Source organism: Triplophysa rosa, linkage group LG5, assembly GCF_024868665.1.
Source record: "Triplophysa rosa linkage group LG5, Trosa_1v2, whole genome shotgun sequence".
Lineage (NCBI taxonomy): Eukaryota > Metazoa > Chordata > Actinopteri > Cypriniformes > Nemacheilidae > Triplophysa > Triplophysa rosa.
In genome coordinates, this window is record NC_079894.1 from 6620935 (window position 1) to 6644042 (window position 23108).

The following is a 23108-nucleotide window of genomic DNA, read 5'->3' on the forward strand; positions in this document are numbered from 1 at the left end:
TTATGGTGATCTATTATATATGCATGCGCCCTCATGTTTATTAAGGAAACTAGATTCCATCTACCATGCAGCGCTACGTTTTGTTTGTGCTGCAGATTCACATACTCATCATTGTGTACTCTATGAAGCATTGGGATGGTCTTCTTTATATCATAGGAGGAAAGCGCATATGTATTTATTTATTGTTAAGGCACTTTTAGGTAAGCTGCCCTCCTATATTTCGAATCTTTTAGTCTCTTACACAAATAGTTACTATACTAGATCTCAGTCATGCATCCGTTTAAGAGTTCCAAAAGTTCTCTCAGAATTTGGAAAATGTGCTTTCTCCTTTTATGCCCCCCGGGCTTGGAACGATCTGCAAAATACAGTCACGTGTTTTGCTTGATCTTACCCTTATTAACTTGTCTTGTATTGTAATTGATTGTGGATGTAACTTAATGTGCGGCCATCTTGACCAGGTCTCCCTGGAAGAATAGACTGTAAAGTCTCAATGGGATTTTCCTGGCTAAATAAAGGATAATAATAATAAGATGAAACAGCATCTAGACCTCTCTCTCTGTGCACACAGTTGATATAGTGCCGTTTCAGGATGGGAGGCCTACGTGAGGAAGAGGAAAGCGATTTTGGTTTGCCCTGACCCCATTTTCTGAATGTGTGCTCAATGAGTGTCTTCCAGCAGTGATTAATTATGCATGTCTATTCTGACCATCTACTCACTGTGAGTCTGAAAATAATGAGCAGAAAAAGTCAAGTACAACAGAGGAGAGAAAGAGTGTGGAATAGAGGATGGTCAAAGTATGCGAGATGAAATGCTAATGCAATAACTAATGGTGTGAAGGTAAAATGGGGTAATGAGAATCATATGAAAGGAAAGGTTTAGACCAGCATGGCTGGTTTGCTGGTCTTACACTCTTAAAAATCAAGGTGCTGCTTCATGATGTCATAGGAGAACCTTTTTTTGTCTAAATGGTTCCATGAAGAACCTTCTGAAGGTTCTTCAGATTATAGAAAGGTAAGACAGAGATTATTCGTTATAGAACCTTTGACTGAATGGTTCTTTGGGGAACCAAAAATGGTTCTTCTTTGGCATCACTGTGAAGAAGCACCTTTTTAAGCACGTTTCACCTTTTAAGCACGTTTATTTTTAAGAGTGAAGCAGGTTTGAGCTAGTTCTTGGTTTAGCCGTGTTAGCGGAGTGCTCGAAAGGTGGCCAATCCCTCAATCAACCATTTTAGACTGGTTTAAACAGATTTTTCAGCTGTGATGGACAGAGAATTAAACTTTAGTGCTTGAAGGGTAGCAAAAAATTACAGGTTTTTATTTGGGCTTTGAATTTCAGACAGCAACCCATGTAAATCTCTAAACCAAAACTTAAAGTGATAGTTCACCCAAAAAGGAAAACCCTGTCATCATTTATTAACCCTCATGTCCTTCAGGACGTGCATATGACTTTTGCGGAACACAAAAGAAGATATTTTGAGAAATGTTTTTGGTTTTGTGTCTATGCAATGGAAGTCAATGGGGCCAATGTTGTTCGGTTACCAACATTTTTCAAAATATCGTATTTTGTGTTCTGCAGAAGAATGAAAGTCATACAGGTTTGAAATGACATGAGGGTGAATAAATGATGAAAGAATTTAAATTTTTAGGGGAACTGTTCCTTTAATAGCTAACAAAAATAAATAGCAGACATTTTAAATATCTTTTGTGAGTGAAACTGTCTTTTTTGTTCCACAGGACCAGGCATACTCTCCCAGAGTGCTTTGCAGCTCAATAATCAAGAGGGCGCTTTTCCGTATCCAGTCAGTTACCATAGCAACCAGACCCTGGCTCTCGGCGACCTGTCGGGCTCCCAGCCTCCCCGAGGTGGTCAGGTGGGAGGAGCCTTGCATAGCTATAACCAGGTGGGGATTCATCTCTTTGTAAAAACGCTGAAAATGACCCCCTTAAATGTGAATTGTTTTTAAAAGACGACCCTCTGCCCCTTGAAAATATAACGTGGGCCACCATCACTTAGCTCCTATAGATGATTGAAATTCCAGCTCTTTACGTGTCACTTACCTCTAGGTGACGTCTAATCGTGTTGCCCAGCTGGCTGCCAGAGAGACAGCCTCCCGGGCCCATTCTCGAGACTCCTTTGACCAGAGTCATGGCAGTGCATGCCACATGCCTGACGATCAGCCAGCAGCCCCTGTAAACTATTCCTGCTTCACTCTCCCAGCCCAGCGAGTGAGCTCTCAATTTTCCATGCAGGCTTTGGGCTCGCCGTCCAAACTCCAGAGGCTGGGCTCAGCCTCCGACATGCCCAGCTACGCCACTCTTGCGCGGGTGTCTTCGCCCAAGCAGTCTCCGAGCCGGCTGGCCAAGTCCTACAGCACCAGCTCGCCCATCAACATGGTGGCGGGAGGGTTGTCCTCCTCGCCTCTGCACATGGCGACGGGACCGGGCAACGCCTCCAACTCATCTCCGTTACACCAGCTCAGCACCATGGTGGGAAGCTACGCCACTCTGTCTCCCACCAAGCGCATGCTTCACTCCACCGATCAGTACAAGATCTCCCATGATCTGTATGCCAACGCCACACTCCAGAGGCCCGGCAGTCTGGCAGGTCAGTCTGCTTTGTGGGAAATTTTCATTCCGTTTTGCTGCGTCACAATTAACACACAAAAGCCAGCAGGCTGGTTATTTTTCACACTTAGCAGTTGTTTGATATCAGCAGACAGATGGATCCATATTTGACACTATTGTTCTCATTAAAATTGGCTTCCAAGTATATTTAAGCTGTTATACACTGTGTTTCTTTTTATTGGTGCTTGAGAGTCAGGGTTAAGTAGTGTTCACAACTACATTGAAGATTTTTTTGTTTGACACGTTTTGTGACCAAATGACATCAACGATAAGATTTTTATGTAAAAAATTGTGACTATGTTTATTTGTTTTGATCATATGATTAGACATTTCTTCACATTTAAAGCTGTCAAAACAATTTCCACAACCACAAAGACACATTTTAATTTTGCCGTTGAGCTAGGGAAACAACTTGAATAAATATCGACATTACCATTTTAATCTATTGACTAGACGATATGAGTAAATTCGAGCATTCTGGGAAATTAAGTCCTCTATCAACATTGTCAATAAAATGAATTCTTGTTGTAATGGACCGTGCAATTGAACAGGTATTTTCAGTTCAGTTCTGAACGGCACACATCCCTGTACAGAGTTTTGACTTTCTGCATTCTTTAGGCTCCAGAGGTTCGTATAGTAGTCAGCACAGTCACATGGGCTCAGAGATCAGACCCCTGCAGTCTCCCGAGCATCACATCGACCCGATTTACGAGGACAGAGTCTACCAGAAGGCTCCTCTGAGGAACTTCAACCAAGGCCAAAGTAAGACACCATTTTGAAGCTTCAAAAATGATTTTAAAACAAACCTGCACTTTTCACTCTTTAAAATAAAGATTCTACAAAAGGTGATGCTATAGAGTTTGTAGCATCACCTTTTATAGAATCATCACCTTTTGTAGAATCTTTATTTTAAAGAGTGAAAAGTGCAGGGTTAACGCGTTAACGTATGCGATCATTTTCTTTTCAGATTAACCAATTAACGCAGCATCCTTTGTCTAGCGTTACATTAGATAATCACGCTCTTATTCATGTACAGGCTTTTAAACCACTTGAGCGCGATTTGAAACACTTGCTTTGAAGCGTTCAGTGAAGATAGACACCTTCTTGCTGTGGGACGCTGCAAAACGCAACGCAAGGTCCAGTCTGGTGTAAACAGTCACGGGCTAAAGGCTGCGTCAGTGAATCTCTGTCAGACAGCGCACCAGTATTAAGTTCTCTTTCGTGCTTGAATGAATAAAACCACACAAGATTATGCCAGAAAGCCCGTTTTGTCTAGCATTTTCGTAAGCACAGGCTTCAACATGTTAAATAAAATCCTAAATGAATGCAAAGAGTTGTGAAAATGGGAGTGGCGTCAGATCTGCGTAAAGAGACAGCTCTTAAAAGGGCCGCATTCTTAAACCTTTTGCTGTGACTCCTGTCACTAATTCAATGTGCTTTGTAGCTTTAATGAGAATTCTTCTGTATTTCATTTACAATTTAGCATTAAAGACTGTAAAGTGTTTGAGAACTTGGCTTTCTTTCATAAAATGAGGCTGTTAAAGAAAAAAAGTCTGTTGTTTCTACATTAATTTGATTAAACTTGAAATTATTGGAATGTAAAAGTATATTTTAAAACATTAATGTTATGTGCGATTAATCGTGATTAATCACAGAAAAAATGTGTGATTAATCAGATTATTTTTTTTATCGATTGACAGACCTAGTTCACACTATGCTGTTATCAGTTAAGCTGAATATAGTACATAATTTTAACCAATTTATGGCTAAAACTTGACCAAAACGGCATGTGAAAATATGTTTTTGTTTAGGTTCACTAGTTTTTACCTATAATCCGTGTCTACAACCTTGCAAGCCCTGCACCTGTAGATCATCACTTTTCTGACTTTCTGTCTAACACGTTTATGTTATATTTCGCTAAATTAAAAGTCACTGACTGACTCTCATTTTGTTCTAAACCCATTCACTGAATACAAAAGGAAAAGGAATGTATCTTTTCCTGGACCTGATCTGTCAAGTCCCTAGAATGACAGCAGCACCATAATAGTAGTAGCCATGCAACAACACTACATTCCTTTTTGAAGCCATGTGATAGGTTTGTGAAAAAGACTCAAATTAAAGTATTTGTAACAATATATTACCCTCTCCATAGTTTTGAGATTTTACTGTATATTCAAATGTAATGTATAATGTGCCATAACGCATCATTGTTTCATAATTGTCTACGGTGTGCATTTGGAAAGAAATGAAAGTACATACTGTAGACAATGACAGGATTTTTATTATGGGGTGAACTGTTCCTAAAGCTTTTTCAAGTAAACATTAGCTTTTGACTGCCATTTAAAGTGAGAATGTTAAAATCGTGTCTCTGAGCTCCAGTCAGCTCGCAGTCAAGATGCGCAGCACTCACTTCTGGTTTCTGTGGAGCTATTCACATCTGAACAAAAGCAGGCCAAACGTAAAAAATCACTTTCCATTGAAAGTCAGACAAGCTAATAAAACATCTTCTGAAGACCTATCATGATGAGTCACATAGTTCATGTAATTTCATAGCTTAATATGCTTCTTGTTCTGTTTTGCTCCTCCTGTCCACCCTATCTTTTTTTACCATTGTGGTAATGTTGAACACCTTTTGCTGCATGCACCCAAAGATCCAATGAACCAGTTTTGTGAGCAAGTCGTGAACTTTCTACTCTGTCCCTACTCTCCTGTCGTAGCCCCTTCCTCTCCTGGTGTTGACTCCATACCCTTGCAGCGTACAGCAAGCCAGAACGCCACGGGAACGTTCCCCCGTGCAGGCTATGCCACCGGTCCTGGTGCCTCCACCGTAGACTATGCCAACCCCTACCGTACTCTCCAGTTCTGCCCCTCCACAGACTCACCCTACAGTAAATCAGGACCTGCTCTGCCTCCGGAAGCAACACTGGTCAGGTCGCCCTCTGTAGACAGCATCCAGAAGGATCCCAGGTGAGTCGTCCCACTGCATCTTGAGGAAACGGCACATGGATTTGTTTTGAGAATTACTGGCACCTTTCACAAATAGAGTAAAATCCGGTGTTCCAATAAGATTTTTTTTGAGATTTACAGACTTAAATCCCATGTTTTGTGAGTGAAAGAACTATTTGATAGGTTAGATGCACTAGCATCAGTAAGTAGTGTTAAACACATCAAACTTTAACCCTATCATCCATGTTTATATTTACTCATAACATTTACTAAATTACATAAACATTTATTAATTTACCAGACATTTTCATCTAAAGGTCATTGACTGTGTCAATGAGTCAACAATAATTGTAGTCTACAAAGCTATGATTATACTGTATATGTAGGAGTTGAAGCGGAAATAATGAACAATATTTTTTTCTTTTAATTTCTAATTTATTAAGAAATAAATAATGGAAAGTATTTTTTATTTATGATTAATGTACAATACCTATCAAAAGTTTTATAACACTTGCTCACTTATTTATATTCCTGTGTATTTTAAAATAATAAAATACTCATCAAAATTCTGAAATAAAACAAAGGGAACTATAGGAGTTACAAAAAAATTAAATATTCTGTTTAGTCTAAAGTCATTTTTAAATAATATCTATTCTGTGTTCTTATTGGCTGCTCTTTCTTTCATTATTCATCCATTTCAAAAATATTTTTTTATCAAATAAAATTTTGTTTTGCAATGATTTTGTCTATGAAACTTTCAGATCGAACATTGTTAAGATAATGAGAAACATTTCACACATCCAAGTGTTCTAAAGCTTTTGACTGATAGTGTAAGTTCATCAAAAAAGTTGAATTTATTTCTAAACTACTGAGCGTCAGATGCCAATTTATGTCACATATTGTGATATAGGTTTTTTAATGAGTTTACAGATATATTTCTGTATATTTTGTTCATTCAAATGCCTGTTAATTAATCCATCCTAAATAAATAGAGATTTCAACTGCGTGTAAAGGTGTCTCGCATTTTGAGAACGGGTTGCAAAAAGCAGCTTATATAATAATATTTAGTTTGCCTTTCTAAAAGCATCTCGTTTAATTAAACAGTTTTTGTAAAAGAAAAATATATTTGAATATATAGTTTTCTGCTCTATTTTCTACCATGTTTGTGAAATGTGCCTAGCACTGTTCTGCCAGCCAGATGGCCACACTGTATGACCAACAAATCAAACAGAGCTTCACACGCACAAGTTGTCAATGAAGGCACTTTATAGCATGAATCGGACATAACACGACCTCACTTCCTGTAGTAGCTCAGATTGCTTGTGTACACTGATAAAAATCAAAATCACAATGAGCCATTTGTCATAAGAGTATACATTCTTCAGGAATGATGCAGCATGATTTTACAGTGAGCTAGTCAGTTGGTAATCTTCCACCTTTTCCACTCGATATTAGTATTAAGCATATCTTTGGTTTTATCGTGTGACATTCATTTGATGTGCTAAGAGGCCTTTGACTATCATCCCTTTAAAAGTGAACCAAAGTATGACTTTTCCTTTTTGTTTGCTTGCCTTTCTACTGAGTTGATCCTTTGTTTTCAAACTATTGTTTTGTTGATTTCTTGTCATCCCTTTTGTTTATCCCTCACGCTTTTGTTTCTCTCTCATGTCTTTCACTGCTAGTGGTTATGATGGAGGTGGTATGACGTGTGATGCATTGCATTTACTGGCTGCAAACAAATGAACACAGACTATTTTCTACTGTTTCAGAACATGCCAAGCAAAGTCATTTTTGGTAATGTTTGGTATATTAAAGGGTGGGTCTGGCAAGCGTACCGGCCACAATTCTTTAGTCATATACTTATCAACAAAATGTAAAAACAATATATAACAAATATTTTATGTATTATGTATTTATACATACATAAATACTTATGTAACCACGGCTCCATTTTGAAACTTCATGTCAACATGTTTTGATGTATTTCAGTATTCCCACCGACCGGTTTGTAAGCTGGTTTTCTCACAGATCAGCTATCGCCGGCTTTATTTCACACTGCCTCAAAAACAGCAAGAAGCATCAACGAAGACACCACAATCCAAGGATTATTGGTTTATTGAATCATTGTGTTAACCGTGTGTGTGTTTGCGGCAGTGTGAAAACTAGTTGTGAACCATCCTCGACAGATAAATGGCTTCACATCTAGCCCTGCATAACACAATGAAAACATCCTGAAATGACATACGTGTTAGTTCTTTTCAATAACGTGAGACCCCTCTTTAATAAAAACCAGCACTTTGTAGTGCATGTCCAGAGACATATGCAAGTGTGTAATATGTTCATGCAGCTGCAGGAAGACACTTAAACATACATACGTTCTTATTTTAAATGTCAAATCCCTTTGTGCTAGACACCTACAATCTCTCTTTCTCTGCCTGTCTCCTGATAGGTACGACCCTGAATTCCTTGTCTGGAATCAAAATCAAGCCGAGCAAAGAATGACAAAGTAATCCAACATTTATTTATTTCTACTCCTCATCTACAAAAGCACTTTTCTCCTCTCTGCTCAACATCTTATTGCCAGGGCAGCATGACTCAATTAGATGTTCTGTCTTACTGTGTCGAGATAAGCTTTGCTTTCACAGAATATGTCTCATGGTGTCCTAGAATGCTGTAAGGTTAGCACAGGGTCCGCTACTAATCGTTTACTGTCGTTTGTGTGGATTTCCTTCAAACAGTGTGTTTCAATATGTGAGTGCAAGGCCTTCATTCATCCACATTGAGCTTAATGTGTGGTCAAATCCAAACTCATTTCTGATCGGTCAGATTGACGGAAATTAGAAGAATAGAAATAGAGGTTGATAAATAGTGTAAATAGAGAAGACCTCATTTGGTTTTTCTAAGGGGACTGCATAGGCGACCAGAGTTTGTCCATTGCTGCAAAGCATCACATTGTGCGTGTGTGCGTGTGTTTCTCCTGTTTTGTTATTCATTGTTTTGTTATCGTATTATGTTAAAGCATGGTTATTTTCCTTTTTATGTTAATTTACATTTTTTTCGATGCAAGCAACACCAGTGCCAGTGCCATTGTTTACTACATTTAGTAACGCAACAAAGCATAGATTCTCAGTTCAGGTAAGAGCTCTTTAAGCTAAAATAAATAAAAATATATAATATTTTTCCTATATTATAAAAATGAGCAGTAATTTATATCAAAGGATGCACATGTGTTTAATGATGAATGTACCATCTGATTTTTTCCCATTGTCAATGTATTATAGCTATTTACCATTTATAGCCATACGTTGTTTTGTGGTTCACTAAAACCAGAACCAGTAGCAGTAGCAGTCATGCATGATGTGAACAAATCTAATTTATGGGACTGTTTTTGCCAGTTCAGGCAGGTGCAATGTTCAGAGCTGCACTGCTTGGCACCCTTGATTCAGATCTGAGCTCTCGGTGTGGGTGGCAGGGAATGAAGTGGTCACTGAGTGTGACAGAGACGTATTCTGACCTCAGTTCAAGCTGCCTCTAAGGACCGTTCACGCATGCGTGTGCTGAATCAACACTGCTGCGGACCACTGTCTCTTAAAGAGGGGTCAAGTTCAGTTCACACGTTCACTCCATGTTAGAGCTCACCTCCAGTGGCTGCCAATAATATTTATACCACGCTCTCGGAGTCTGAACTTCCTCAGCTGTCAAAACAGTTCATGGACATTACTTCTACTGTTAGGCAGGAACTGTCGAAATGTTCTGGAACCTCAAACTAAATCTAGGAACCTCAAAGTAAATGATACTCTGAATGTGAAATCCAGGCTAAAGTCTCATTAAATTAGGACAGTAGAAGCATCAAAGTTTGGTTCAATTATTTCATTCACAATTATTTCAATATTCGACATGGCCTTACCCTGTTGAAAAAAACAGCATATGGTTAGGTATGTTTTGAAGCATAGCTGGTTTGAGCTGGTCCTGAGCTAGGAGCTAGCTGCTTGGGACCAGTTTAGGACCAGCTAAGGACCATCTTAAACCAGCTCAAACCAGTTACCTTGCTTCAAAACATACCTAACCAGCATATGCTGGTTTTTTCAACAGGGTACTCGGTCAGTTTTAAAGATATCAATGCAATACTTTTACAGAATGTTCTTTACATGATATAGGATGATGCCCCAATCTGATTGGTTGAATACATCTTTGTGCATGAGATACCCGGACAACCTGTAAACCAGTATACCATACAAATAGCAATTCTGAGTAAGCCTGCAAGTAATAGCTCACCCAAAAATGAAAATATTTACTCACCTTCTTGTCATTTCAAACCTTTATGACTTTCTGTCTTCCGCAGAACACAGAAGATATTTTGAAGAATGTTGGTAATTGAACAGCTCCGGCACCCATTCACTTCTATTGTATTAACACAAAACCAATGCAAGTGAATGGGGGCCAGTTAACAACATTCTTAAAAAAAAAAAGTGTTCTGAAAACTTTTGTGTTCTGCAGAAGAAAGAAAGTAATACAGGTTTGAAATGACAACAGGGTGAATAAATTATAACAGAATTTTTATTTTTGGGTGAACTATCACTTTCAGTGTCAACCCTCCACTTTTGTCAAGGGCGTTGCGTAAGATTCATTGTTTCTGAGCATCCTTGGACTGTCTTTGATTAAGCTGTCACATGTTGTTCCAGCGCTTGTTTTCCAGTTTGTCTTCAGACAAAAGCACGTAATACAATGGAAGTGCAGGAGTGATGTGGCAGTGCTGAGCGAGTAAAACGTATTCGGTGCTCCGGTCATGTTTGAATAGGAAATCCAGGAAGCGAGCCGGGCGGACAGAGGTGCTCTGCGCTCATTAGAGTGTTTGTTTTAACAGCGTGCACGCTTCAGCGGCTAAGCTACAAGCTAGAGCTTTAGCGATTACATGGGCTGGTGACTGGTCTTATTTACTCTGTTCAGCATGTGTATGTTGTCTATTCATCTGCCCGTAGTGCCAGAAGCGAGTTGTACAGCATGCAAACAGACCCGCAGTGTGCCAGTTATGTTGGCGCTGCCCACACTTGACACATGTGGCATTTAGCAGAGCCATTTCTTCTTTGAGCGTGACATGAAAGTACTGACTAATGGTTCTTAGGGTGGGTTGCACCAACAAGGATTAGGCTTAAATCTATATTTAATCAAGGTTTATTTAATATGTCTGTTGCACCAAACTGTAAACCCTGTTTCAAAATAATCAGGTTTATATTTTGATCCAGGTTTTAATTTTACAGTAAATCTAGATTAACTTTAATTCTGTTGCTCCATTATTTTAAACTATGATGTATCTCTCAGTTAGGGATTAACTTTAAACTTGCTACCGAGGAGGTTTAAATAATAAAAAAACACACATATATATATAATAAACCGTGCGGGAAAATGATCAGAAACAGACACATAAGTGTCATGTCATGCTTCATTGATGTGTTTATTGTAAATAATGATGGAAATAAAACTAGGATCAACAAACCCAAGATTAGCTCTAAACTCTGTTTACTTTAATCCTTGTTGGTGCAACCCACCCTTAATGTGTTTGATATACGTCGTTGAGATACAAACGTCTGAGAGCGGAGAAGAGCTGGGATTTACAATTAATTATTTAAAGGTCTCCTCAGACGAGCACTTTCAACAAGTTGGTATGATTTATTAGGGTCTTCATAAAATGTCTGGAACATATTTTGCTTAAAAACACTCAATGGCTGTGTAAACAAAACCCTTCTTGCCTCCTCAAAAACAGCTATGCTCACAGCAACCCGTTTTGGTGCATGTCTCTTTAAATGATAATGAGTTACAGCGAACTCCACCCCCTTCTGTCCGGCGTGTCAACACAACACAGGTGTAGTGGCAATGGTTTAGCTAAATGATATTTCCTGAATTCCTCTGCGTTTAGTTTCGTCTTAAATGTCTCAAATCATTCGTCCGGAGACAAAAAAATCAGTCACAGCAAACAGCGCATCCTAATGCGCTTATGTTGTGCGTGTATGCTTACCTAAAATCCACGGAATCCACTGCAGATCTCAGCAGAATTACATGGATTTTAGCGCTTGTTGACAAGTTATAACGTTACACACACAACGTGAGAGCTAGTTTGCTGTGACAGATTTTTCAGCCTAAGCACGAATGATTTGAGACGTTTAAAACGAATCTAACCCCAGTGTTCGCCCCTGTTCATTAGCAAAACAAACAGCTTGCCGCAGCTAAACATATTAACGCACATAATGTATTAACATTCATACAGCTAAACTCCAAGTGTCCATCTGCACTTATATACAGTAAGTTTAACACTGGCTTTGAATGTTCTATTTAGCCCGTGACTGACTTAACTCCCTTCGCTATCATATGCTAACGTTATCCTCCTATGTATACGGTACATTTACGTCAATTCAGACTGTTGATAAATATTATTACATCGGCAGTTTTGTCTCATTCAGTCGGTCTCGATCCCTCTTGTGGAACAACTTTGAAGCTAATCCTGCTTGTACTGTCCCAGGTTGAAAAAGCACTCCGGTTTGAAGTGATTCGCGCAGACAAGCAGGTTTTTACTTATGGTTTCTGATGGATTTCCACTAAAAATAAAATAAATCCACTCCTGTCTCTTCCGATGTTAGGACTCTGTGCAGCGACTACATTGCATGTTGTCCACGAACTTTAGCCATGGCGTCACGTACACCGCTGTCGCTTGTGAAAACAACAAAGTGGGCGGAACTGTGTAGATTAAGGGGCGGTAATATAAAATCTGCTTTGGACGTCACAATCGGAGCGAAATCTGAACGGCTCGATTTCTCACATGCTTGCAGGGAAAGGCACACCAAAACAAACTTACTGGGTTCTTATTTTTCACATTTTCTGGGTTGCTAGATGCACCGGGGACCCCATTATAGCACTTAAACACAGAAAAAGTGGGGTTTTCATCTGTTGTCTCCTTTAAACCCGGGATGCAAAGCTTATAAAAACAAATATTATAATATTGTAGTCTCACATATTCTAGTTTGTCACTAATCAAACTCTTGTGGATAAAAGCAAACATGTCAGATACTAAGAAATCTTTAAATTTACAAAATTTTTCAATTCAACTTTTCACTCGCATTGTAATGCTCATAATAAAATATGTAATGAAACAAAATGTAAAAAAAAATAAAAAAAATAGACGACTTTCCACTGTATCTATTTCAGGTATGCCCTCCATAACTTCCCATTCTTTTGCTTTATAAAAAACTTTTTTAAAGCATTTTGTGCAGGCTCATTGCAGGATTCGGTGTGCATCCCGCATCCATTCTGCATTGGACTGCATCCATTTCAAACTATCTATCCATTAGCTCTGTTTCTAATGATCATGCTCGCTCGGGCATCCTGAATGCATAATTCATGATGCTTTTATTTGCCTCTTTTTCATGCCACACGTCATTCAGTGGTCCATGAGGGGCTTATCCTCTTTTTCCTCCAGCCCCGTGGGTTATTCAGACTGATTCTCTGAAACATGCAGCAGGGTTTTGTGGTGTTAATGTTTCTGCTGTGGGGATGAGAGATAGATTCACCTGACTGAACCAAAACAAAAGCCCAAACAAAGACCTGCCACAAATAGGCCAGTTTGTCTCAATCCAATGACTTTCATATGTTACTATCTGCTAAAGGATTTCATCTTGACCTGGCAACCCTGTTATGATTCCATGGACAAGAACGCTCTCTGTCTTTCAAGAATTGTTTTGCACTGTATTGAACTGCCTAATGCCTACAAAGGCAGCATCCTAATAAACGTGGAATTTCATAATTGACTACTAGGTTTTGAGACTAGGTCTCTCTCGTTTCTGATCACAACTGAATGAAAGTCAAAATCTTCATTGAATTCTGCTGATGAGATGGAGGGACTTTCAGGTGAAGGTTACAAAACCGATATTAGCAGATCAGTCACCCATTGCGAGGTTCTCAAATCTAACAAAATCGCTCTCTGTAGCATGAATGAGTCATTTGCCAGCAAAATCCTTCTCCGGGGTTTTGGCAAGGCATGACATTTTTGGTCTCCGAGCAGACGTTTGGTGATTAATGGTAGATTCACCCCTGCTTGAGCGACCTCAGTCACAGCGACCGGCGCTGTGCTCGGGGTGTGGCATCATCCAGGCTTTAATTGTCCTAATGGCGAGGTTGATGGTTTGGCCGTCAGTGACAGACCTGAGAGGAGGGTGGTGATGTCACCAGGCAGACTCTGAATATGTTTGTGTAGAACTAGCGTGCTGAGAGTGATTCAGCTGTAAGGTTTAATGATGCAGACGAGCACTCCAGAAGGATTGCATTACAGTTGTGACTTTAATCATAAATTATATATTTTTAGAGCAGCAAGTGTGTAATAAAAATGAGTGCCGGGATGTATGCATTTGAGTCTTGCTGCACGTTAAACATCATCACTAATGTAGGCAAGGGTTGATAGGGTATCATCTGTGGATATGAATGAGTATCCATTTTTGTTAGAAGATTTGGTTCCAGAAGTTCTCCTCCCATTGCTTTTCTCTATTAGAGATTTTCTTATGTTCAAGGATTTTCTCTATTAGGAATGTTAAAGAATTTAAACTCTTAGGGGTGGTTTCCCAGACAGGGATTCTCTTAAAGTGATAGTTCACCCAAATATGAAAACTCTGTCATCATTTACTCACCCTCTTGTCATTTCAAACCTTTATGACTTTCTTTCTTGTGCAGAACACAAAAGAAGATATTTTGAAGAAAGTTGGTAACCGAACAGCACCGGACCCCATTCACTTCTATTGCACGGACACAAAACCAATGGAAGGGAACGGGGTCCAGTTAACAACATTTTTCAAAATATCTTTTGTTTTCTGCGGAAGACAGAAAGTCATACAGGTTTGAAATGACAAAAGGGTGAGTAAATGATGATGGAATTCTTATTTTTGGGTGATCTATCACTTTAAGCCAGGACTAGGCCTGTAAGTAGTTTTTACAAGCATGCCTTACAAACAAACATTATATGTGTGTATTTTGAGACAAAATAATGGCACTAAGTATTTTAAAATATGCATGCTGTTTTCAGTTTAGACAGCTCTAACATTTGTTTTAGTCTAGGACTAGTCGTGAGCCCTGTACGGGAAACCACCCCTTAAAGCGAATCAACTTTGCAGCTTATGATTTTTTATGTTTTTAGAACAAATATCTAAAAATCTTGACTACTTAAGAAGGTCTTACAGTATTTTCTTAAAAGTATCAAAATTAAGTTTATGCTTAAAACTAAATAAAACATCTCTCTAATGGGGTACAATTAAGCTGAATTAAGGTGAAACTTGAATTAAGTTTCTTTTCGTTACACTATTAGCAAATATTTTTTCTCGTTTTTAGCATAAACTTTAATTTTTTATTTTGGGCATTTATTTTACCTTTATTTGTACAGTTACAGTCAGAGGACAGGAAGCGAAGTGGGAGAGAGAAGGGGGTGGGATCGGGAAAGGACAACCGTGCCACATAAGCTTTAATTTTGACAAGACCATAATATAATTAATGCCGCATATATGTAATATGTAAGATTTTTGCATTGAATATCTAAAAACCACTAGCACTGTTATTTATGATTCATTATGCTTCTTTAGTAAATGTGTCTTGATTTTAGATAAAAATACTAAATAAGAAAGCAGTCGTAAGATTGTCGAGGTTAGTATTATTGCTACATCAATCTTCTGCGTTGATTTTTTTATCGTCTAATGAATGACATTTTTACTCTGCAGGTGAGTATAACAGGTGTGAAAGATCCCTGGTTTCTGTGCTGTTATTGTGAAAGTAGCTAGCTAAAGGCGTTTTGCTTTGATACAATAGGCGCTTGTTTGGTGCTGATGCTGGTACTGGGGCCGTGGCATCTGATTTACTGCGGTGTATAATTACACGGAGGTAAACGTCGAGTGAATAAATGCACTTTAGTGCTGTAGTTAATTGAGTAATTATAGTGCTACAGTCAAAAATGTACGTACACTAATTAAGCCGACCACATAAACTTCATCTGTTTTATACGAATTTTTTTGTATTGCACATTAATTAGTGATAATCATGTACATTACCAATTAGCGTGCCTGTGTGATTTATGACAGCATGCAGTCATGCACTACACGCATCTAATGCACTGGTGAGTTTGGCTTGATGTTTTGTTACTGCCGGCCATTCCTGCAGGGCAGGCTGTAATAAATGTGTTAGCCAAGCCCTTAACATTGATGCTAAGTGTGAGATGTGATCTTCGTGGCTCAAGGTTGAACAATGATACAAAAAAAGATACACAGAGTGAAAACAAAGCGGCCATGTTTCAGGATTATTCCCACTAACCTTTTCCCAATGGACGTCATTTTTCTTTGTGTGACCGCATGTGCCCTGGTACTGGTTGTGCTGACGAAAACGGGACACGCTTTTCCCGTGGTGCCTCTTACTGAGAGATGTTTGTCGATTATGTTGTTTTTTGCTGCCTCGCAGATTCAGAAAAAGGTAGCGTTGAATTTGCTCTGTGCTCACCAGTCTTATTTTTTCACTCTCATCTTTCCTCTTTTTCCCTGTGCTCTTGGTATTCTGATCTTATTGTTTGAATTGACTTCTTGTTTGACTGCATCCGACGCTTTCAGAGAGAGTGTTTGGCAGTCTGTTCAAGCTTTAGAGGAAGAGAGAATGCATGAAAAACGGAGACTTGTTCTCTTGCTCGCATGCAGTATGAGCGGAATAATTACTCTGTGTGGCGACACATGAGTTCAGCCGATATTAGAAACAAAATTTCACACAAAAAAGTGTGTTTTTATCCAAAGAAACAGCAACATATAAAAATATATTTTAATTTAAACAATGCAAAATACAGTTTCCACTGCAAAAACAAAAATGACGGAAAATGTACATGGGCTGGGTTTCCCGAAACCTTCGTATCACTACGTCGTTCTTAAGAATATATCGCTACCACTCTTAAGGTATAACTTAAGAATGACGTAGCATTAAGAAGGTTTCTGGAAACCCAGCCCTCGTAATTTTCTGCCAGTACTTTATCCGTTTATTTAACAAACATTTACGTTAATGATAAAATGTAATTCAATGCAGATTTTATTTTTAAAACTGGTAAAACAACTGTAAAAAATCTATACGGAAAATTCCTTAATATTATTACAGTATATTGTGCCCTATTTTTTACAGATTTTTTTTACAGTGAATTGTGTTTGTTAAATGTTAACAATTTATTATTAAGTAAAAAAGTATTTGCATGCTACACTTCTAGCTTCTAGCTTCAATGCTGTAGCTTTGTAAACTGTGTTTACATTTATGCATTTGGCAGAAGGTTTTTCCAAAGCGACACGCTGTAAGTGCAATCAATCTATACATTTTATATATACATACATATGTGTGTTCCTTGCGGATTGAACCCATGACCTTGTGTTGCTAATGCAATGCTCCACCAATTGAGATAGGAACTCAGATTTTTTCGTGTTTTATTATCTTTTAATGCATAAAGTTAAATGCGCGCTCTGTCACCTTATGTGTATTGAAGCGTCTGTAAATGTAAATGTAGAGGTGGTACAGTTTCTCTATTCATTTGCTATTGGTAAATTGTTATCTGACATTATAAGTATATCTATGCTGTTTGCTGGAATCACTGTCATGGTTGATATTCTAGCCGTGTTTAGCGAGTCACGTGATGTAGGGGTTCAGGAAATGCAGATCTTCTCCTGTGGGGTTTTAGGCACCTTAGGACTGCTCCAGGCAATAGCACAGCTGTCAGTAATACCTGCGATAGGCCCACCATTACTGCGGAGGATGTTACTGTCTGTATATATCACTCACGATCTAACATATCTTTGCAAAATATTAGAAATCAGAATTCCCATTTGTTTCTCATTCTTTGTTCTTATCTTCATTTATTTTCCTCTTAGCAAAACAGTCATGCACCATATTTTGAGGTTAATTTGTTTTCATTTAGTTTCGTCTGTTTAGTGTCGTTGTTTCTCTGTTTGACTATTTTCAAAGCAGACAAGTAGTGCATTTAACAGCAGGCGATCACAGATGTTTGTGGAAAGTTGGGATAGATCGCATTCAGTTTGATTAATTGTGAAGAGAAGCGTATTCAGACACCACAGAGAGGAGAATTTCTAAATGTTTACACAGAATGACTCGGATAAAGAAATGTTGTCCCTGCAGCTTTTGATGTTGCATTGTTTTGCGTGCACGACTCCTCCGCATGCGATAGCATTTGTGCGTGTGTGTGCATCCTCAGGGAATTTGGCTGGAGGGATCCTGAACTGCCAGAGGTCATTCAAATGCTGCAGCATCAGTTTCCATCAGTACAGTCGAATGCTGCAGCCTACCTACAGCACCTGTGTTTTGGAGACAACAAGATCAAATCAGAGGTCATTTCTACAATATTCCGTTAAATAAAAAATTGACATTTGTTTTTCATAGTGACTTTATGGTTCTTCTGGCATTGTGTATCAGATACGAAGACAGGGTGGTATCCAGCTTCTGGTGGACCTGCTGGACCACCGTATGACCGACGTGCACAGGAGTGCCTGCGGCGCTCTCAGGAACCTGGTTTACGGCAAGGCCAATGATGACAACAAGATTGCGCTGAAGAACTGCGGTGGGATCCCCGCCCTCGTGCGGCTCCTGCGCAAGACTACAGACGTGGAGATCAGAGAGCTGCTTACGGGTAATGAAAACACACTACACACATCTAACTAACCATTACGCTTCTTCTCTTTTGTTCTCTCTCTCACCTGGTGTCCTACTGTAATTAGGCACAATGCAACATTCCAGTGAGAAATCATTTGTTCATTCACACTGAATGCTAAAAAGCTCTGTGTTGCAGCACAGGAACAGGCAATCAGACACGGCGATAAAGAATGAACTGTGTAGTAACGTGGAGTGAGATTTTGGACAATCTCACACATAAAATCACAGATGAGATCTCTTTGTTATTTCTTCTGGACCTAAATGAGAATAAATGGAGGGCAATTGGAAACCTTTGCTTAGGAATGCTGGGTCTTAGATATTTCAGAAAGCAGACCTTTCAGCTCGCAAGAAATCATCTGTACTTGTTACTGTAAACTCAACTACCCATTAAATGATTTGTTAATGATTTTCTAATTGGTTAGCTCTATTATAATTAAAGATAATACCAGTACTTAGCACAGACTCCTTAGGGACTTGTGTATAATGACTCTGACACATTGACAAAAGACTAAGAATCTTCTTAATGCTCTTTACAGTCATTGTATACAGGCGATTCGTGAGAGCTGTCTGCAGTTTGCTTTTCGAGGCATTTCATGAATGTCAGATGATGAGTTGTTAGGAGACGCTTCAATAAGATGTTGCGACTCCCATGTGTTTCAGTTTAGTGAGCAATCTAAATGTCCATCAATTGAAAAATGACTATCTAGCTAAATCCGAAGCTCGGAGAAACAACTAAATTGTTTTAAATGAATATAAGCATATTTAAGCTGAGTGGCACTCGATTATTGCAGCTTCTCGTGCGTATACTGTACTGAGCTGAAACATTTGACGTATGCTTAATGCTTTTTCCTACACAATTAACATGTAAATTGGAGAGCGGTCCAGTACAGTGACAGCGGGGGATTTACTGAAAGAATGAATTGAGCCCACCGCTAGCGGTGTTTATTTGCATGTGATGTCTGAGTTGTTTTAGGAATTATGCAAATGAGTTTGTAGTTCTAGGTTGTGTAGGATGCAGCAGATTACAGTAATACTGTTGGGACTGTACAGCATCACTACATCGCTGTGGTCCAGGCTCCTGAATTGACTCTTTAAAATGCATTTTTATATGGATATACAGTATGGCCTGTTGTAACACTCTATCAATAGAAAATGTATAAAATCGTCTTTCAACTCTTTCCCTGCCTTCCTCTTTCCCCTGTTTTTAAAAAGTTACCAGCCAGCACAAGCATTTTTGATCATTTTCACAAAACTTTAATAGGCACCAGAATATTTTCTATGGATATATGAACAGACAATATATCAAATGAGAGAACAGAGACTTTGAACAATGATCAAAACAGCATGAGCAGCGCTCATTTTTGGATGTAGATGCTGTACTCTTTCAGAAGATGTATAACAGCACCCCCTAGCATAAAACAGGGAAAGCTGGAAAAACTTGTCAAGTCTTGTTGTAAATTACAAAAAAAACTTGAAGCGTTGTATCATACTGTAAATAAGTGGAAAAAATGTAAAGAGTTACAATATTTGCTTTATAATAAAGTTTATGTATAAAATATTTATCTCCATGGAAGCTAGAAAAATAGTAGAGTATATTTTAGACATTAAATGAGCCTAATTAACATTTTTCACAGAAAAGACTCGAATTCAGGCTCAATTCAGCTTCAATTGAGATGTAGATTTTTGCATTGAAATGCTCTTCAGTGAATTACTGGTGGCTTACTGTCTCCGTGGGGACAGTCCATAGGCGCAATGTTTTTTAAACTGTACAAACTGTATATTTTATCCCCTAAACCTAAAGATCATAGAAAACTTTTTGCATTTTTAGATTTTTTAAAAATATTGTTCTGTACAATTTATAAGCTTTTTGGCCCATGGGGACCTCAATTTTGGTCCACACGGTGACACGAGTCCCCATGTGTTGGTGTGTATTCCGGTTTAGGTCCCCACTAGGATATAAAACATGTCCACACACACACACGCGCACACACTGCAGATCCTGGTTCACTGCTAGTTGCCGAACCCAAACCCAGGTCTGAGTTGAGATCTTTTCATTCTGTAGATGGCTGAACACTACGATGTAGATAAAATTGTCTGGGTCAGTGCTACACCCTGCTAACAGCTAGGAAGAAAAACCTTCATAAGCGTTCCCTCGCACATTGTACAGAACTCCTAAGCAGCAGGGGTCTCGTGAAAGACTCGATGTTTTATTCATGATTGCCGAGAGAATGGACAGGTTCCTTTCCTCATACACCAGCGTCAGGGGGTCGAGGTTCTGACCCAGAACTGAGCCAGTTCTACTGATTAAGCTATTGAGTATTTGGCACCCCCTGCCCCATGCTGATGCCCACTGTCTAGAACAGTGTTTCTCAAAGCCAGCTGCTCACATTTTGGAAGTTTCCTCTTATGTAACACACCTGATTCAACTCCTTCGCTCATCAGTAGAGTACTCGATGATGTGAACTGCGTCAGACACCAAATCTGCAGCACTGGGGCGCCCACATGAGTAGGATTAAAGAGATAGTTCACCTAAAAATGAAAATTCCGTCAACATTTACTCTCCCTCCTGTCATTTCAAACCTGTATGACTTTCTTTCTTCTGCAGAACAGAACACCAAAACAGGGATTTTGAAGGATGTTACTGAATAATGAACAATGGTACCTGTTCACTTGCATTGATTTTGTGTCCCCCCATTGTTCGGTTACCAACATTCTTCAAAATATCTTCTTTTGTGTTCTGCAGAAGAAAGAGTCATACAGGTTTGAAATGACATAATGATGCTTAAAATGTTTTTGGGGTGAGCTATGACTTTAATGTGACATGGATGATGTCACACACTAAAGTCGCATCAGTGGATGGTGGAGCACACTACAAAACAAATGACATGCATGCTGCATCACAATTCACATACTATGCACTAAATACACTAAATAATGTGTTTTTATGGAACTTTTAGGTTAATATATTTTTAAATGGCTTTGCCTTTTTCTGTAAAAACTCCTTTTTGTTGCACAGTTAAGTGTTAAAAGCAATATCAGCCCCTAAAGTATAGAAAATCCACTAGAAAAATATGCTAATTTGGAACACTGTTTTCACTCGTTATTGATTTGGGATGCACTAGTTTTAATCTCGGATGCTGTTTTGAACAGATATTTTGTGAATTAGGACAGTCATGGTGTAGCCGTATTCTAATTTCAAGCAGTTCACAGGTCTTATTGTGATGTGGCTAGGACTGTCCAATTTAATGTGCTAACAAGAACTGTTGACACAGTAAGAACTTTCAAAAGAATTTAGTTTGAAGGCCCTTAACCGAGACCTCATACAATATTCATATTTTAGCCTAATGCAAAGCTTGTATTTTGTATGTAAATAAGACAACAAAAATTGTTATTCATGTGGATGTACAGTAACTTTGTGAACTCTTCACTTCTTGATAAAACATGTTGGTTTATGTGTCTGTGCACACTGTAGGTGTGCTGTGGAATCTGTCCTCGTGCGATGCTCTGAAGATGCCAATAATTCAGGACGCTCTTGCCGTGCTGACCAACACAGTCATTATTCCTCACTCGGGCTGGGACACCTCTCCCCATCAGGACGATCGCAAACTGCTCCTGCATTCCTCACAGGTGCTCCGCAATGCTACCGGTTGCCTCAGGTACAGTTTCTACTCCCATCCAAAGTGTATGTGCAACATCTATATTCAATACAGTCAATAAAATCATTAGGTTCCAACCGTTTCTCAGTTCCCAAATTTGTATCATTTGTCATTATTCATCCTCAATGCAGGCTCCACTCGTGTGTTATGTAGAAAAATAACAGTTGCTGCTCGTTCAAGGGGCTTAATCTTCACCTAGAAACACTCCATTATTTAATAACAATCCAAGTGATGATTAAAATAAGATTTATGCAAATATTATGTTAATAGCAGAGGGTTTACTTCTTTCTGAATGAAGCGAGACATGATATTCCCCCCCTGGATGATGGATTTTGGGCCTTTAGAGATGTCACAGTATATTGGGGTCTCGACGGGCAGTCTGGTTTTGTGTCATCCAAATACATTTGTGAATTATCTTTGAGACTGTTCCAGCAACCCTTCGCTGATAAGTTGAGTTAATTGATTTGAATAAATAGATTCAGTGCCATTAGATGAATTTGGACGGTTTTTGGACTCCAGTGCATAAAACCATTTTGTGATGGCGTGTCACAGGAGAGCAGCTCATTCTGCCAATTTAGCAGGATTGTGGTGTACCCAGTAGTGGTCTGGATTCAACAATACTGTTCTTTAGTTCTGGAATAGTGCTGAACACTGTGTGATTGTGGACCTGGCAGTGGAAATCCTCTGGCATTGTGTCAAATGCTTGTCTGGGGAGTCCGCTGTATGTATATCATCTAAAAGCCAGTCTGATTCATTTCATTGCTGCGTGTCTTGTTTTGGACACTTCTTTAATTCTGATGGCATTATTGCATTTGATGTTTTCCATTTTATTGTTTTTGTAAGAGCAAGATGTATGGTGACCTCATTTGCTGTTGGGAGCTCAATGGCTAACTTCTGGAGACTTGACATTAAAGGCCCAATGACAATCCTTTCATCGTTTACTCACCCTCATGTCATTCCAAATCTGTGTGACTTTCTTCTGCAGAACACAAAAGAAGATATCTTGGAGAATGTTGGTAACTAAACAACATTTCCCCCCGTTGACTTCCATTGTACGGACACAAAAACATTCCTCAAAATATCTTCTTTTGTCTTCCACATGAAAGTTGAAAGAGGGTGAATAAATGATGACGGAATGTTTGTTTTTGGGCAGCTATCGCTTTAACAGCGATT

At 38.9% G+C, this 23108-nt stretch overlaps 1 protein-coding gene across 10 annotated transcripts in view; it reads left to right on the top strand.

The window, feature by feature from the left end:
* Window positions 1-23108, top strand: part of ctnnd2b (catenin (cadherin-associated protein), delta 2b) — an 88407-nt gene that overhangs the window by 44437 nt on the left and 20862 nt on the right. For 3 of the 10 annotated variants that reach the window (XM_057333860.1, XM_057333861.1, XM_057333867.1), the window contains 8 exons: window positions 1738-1904; window positions 2068-2608; window positions 3247-3390; window positions 5280-5595; window positions 8024-8080; window positions 17825-17957; window positions 18043-18256; window positions 21752-21935. In XM_057333860.1, the coding sequence (XP_057189843.1) occupies window positions 1738-1904; window positions 2068-2608; window positions 3247-3390; window positions 5280-5595; window positions 8024-8080; window positions 17825-17957; window positions 18043-18256; window positions 21752-21935 (1756 nt within the window). The remainder of the gene's footprint in view (window positions 1-1737; window positions 1905-2067; window positions 2609-3246; window positions 3391-5279; window positions 5596-8023; window positions 8081-17824; window positions 17958-18042; window positions 18257-21751; window positions 21936-23108) is intronic. The other 7 variants (XM_057333863.1, XM_057333866.1, XM_057333862.1 and 4 more) reach the window with 5 other exon arrangements.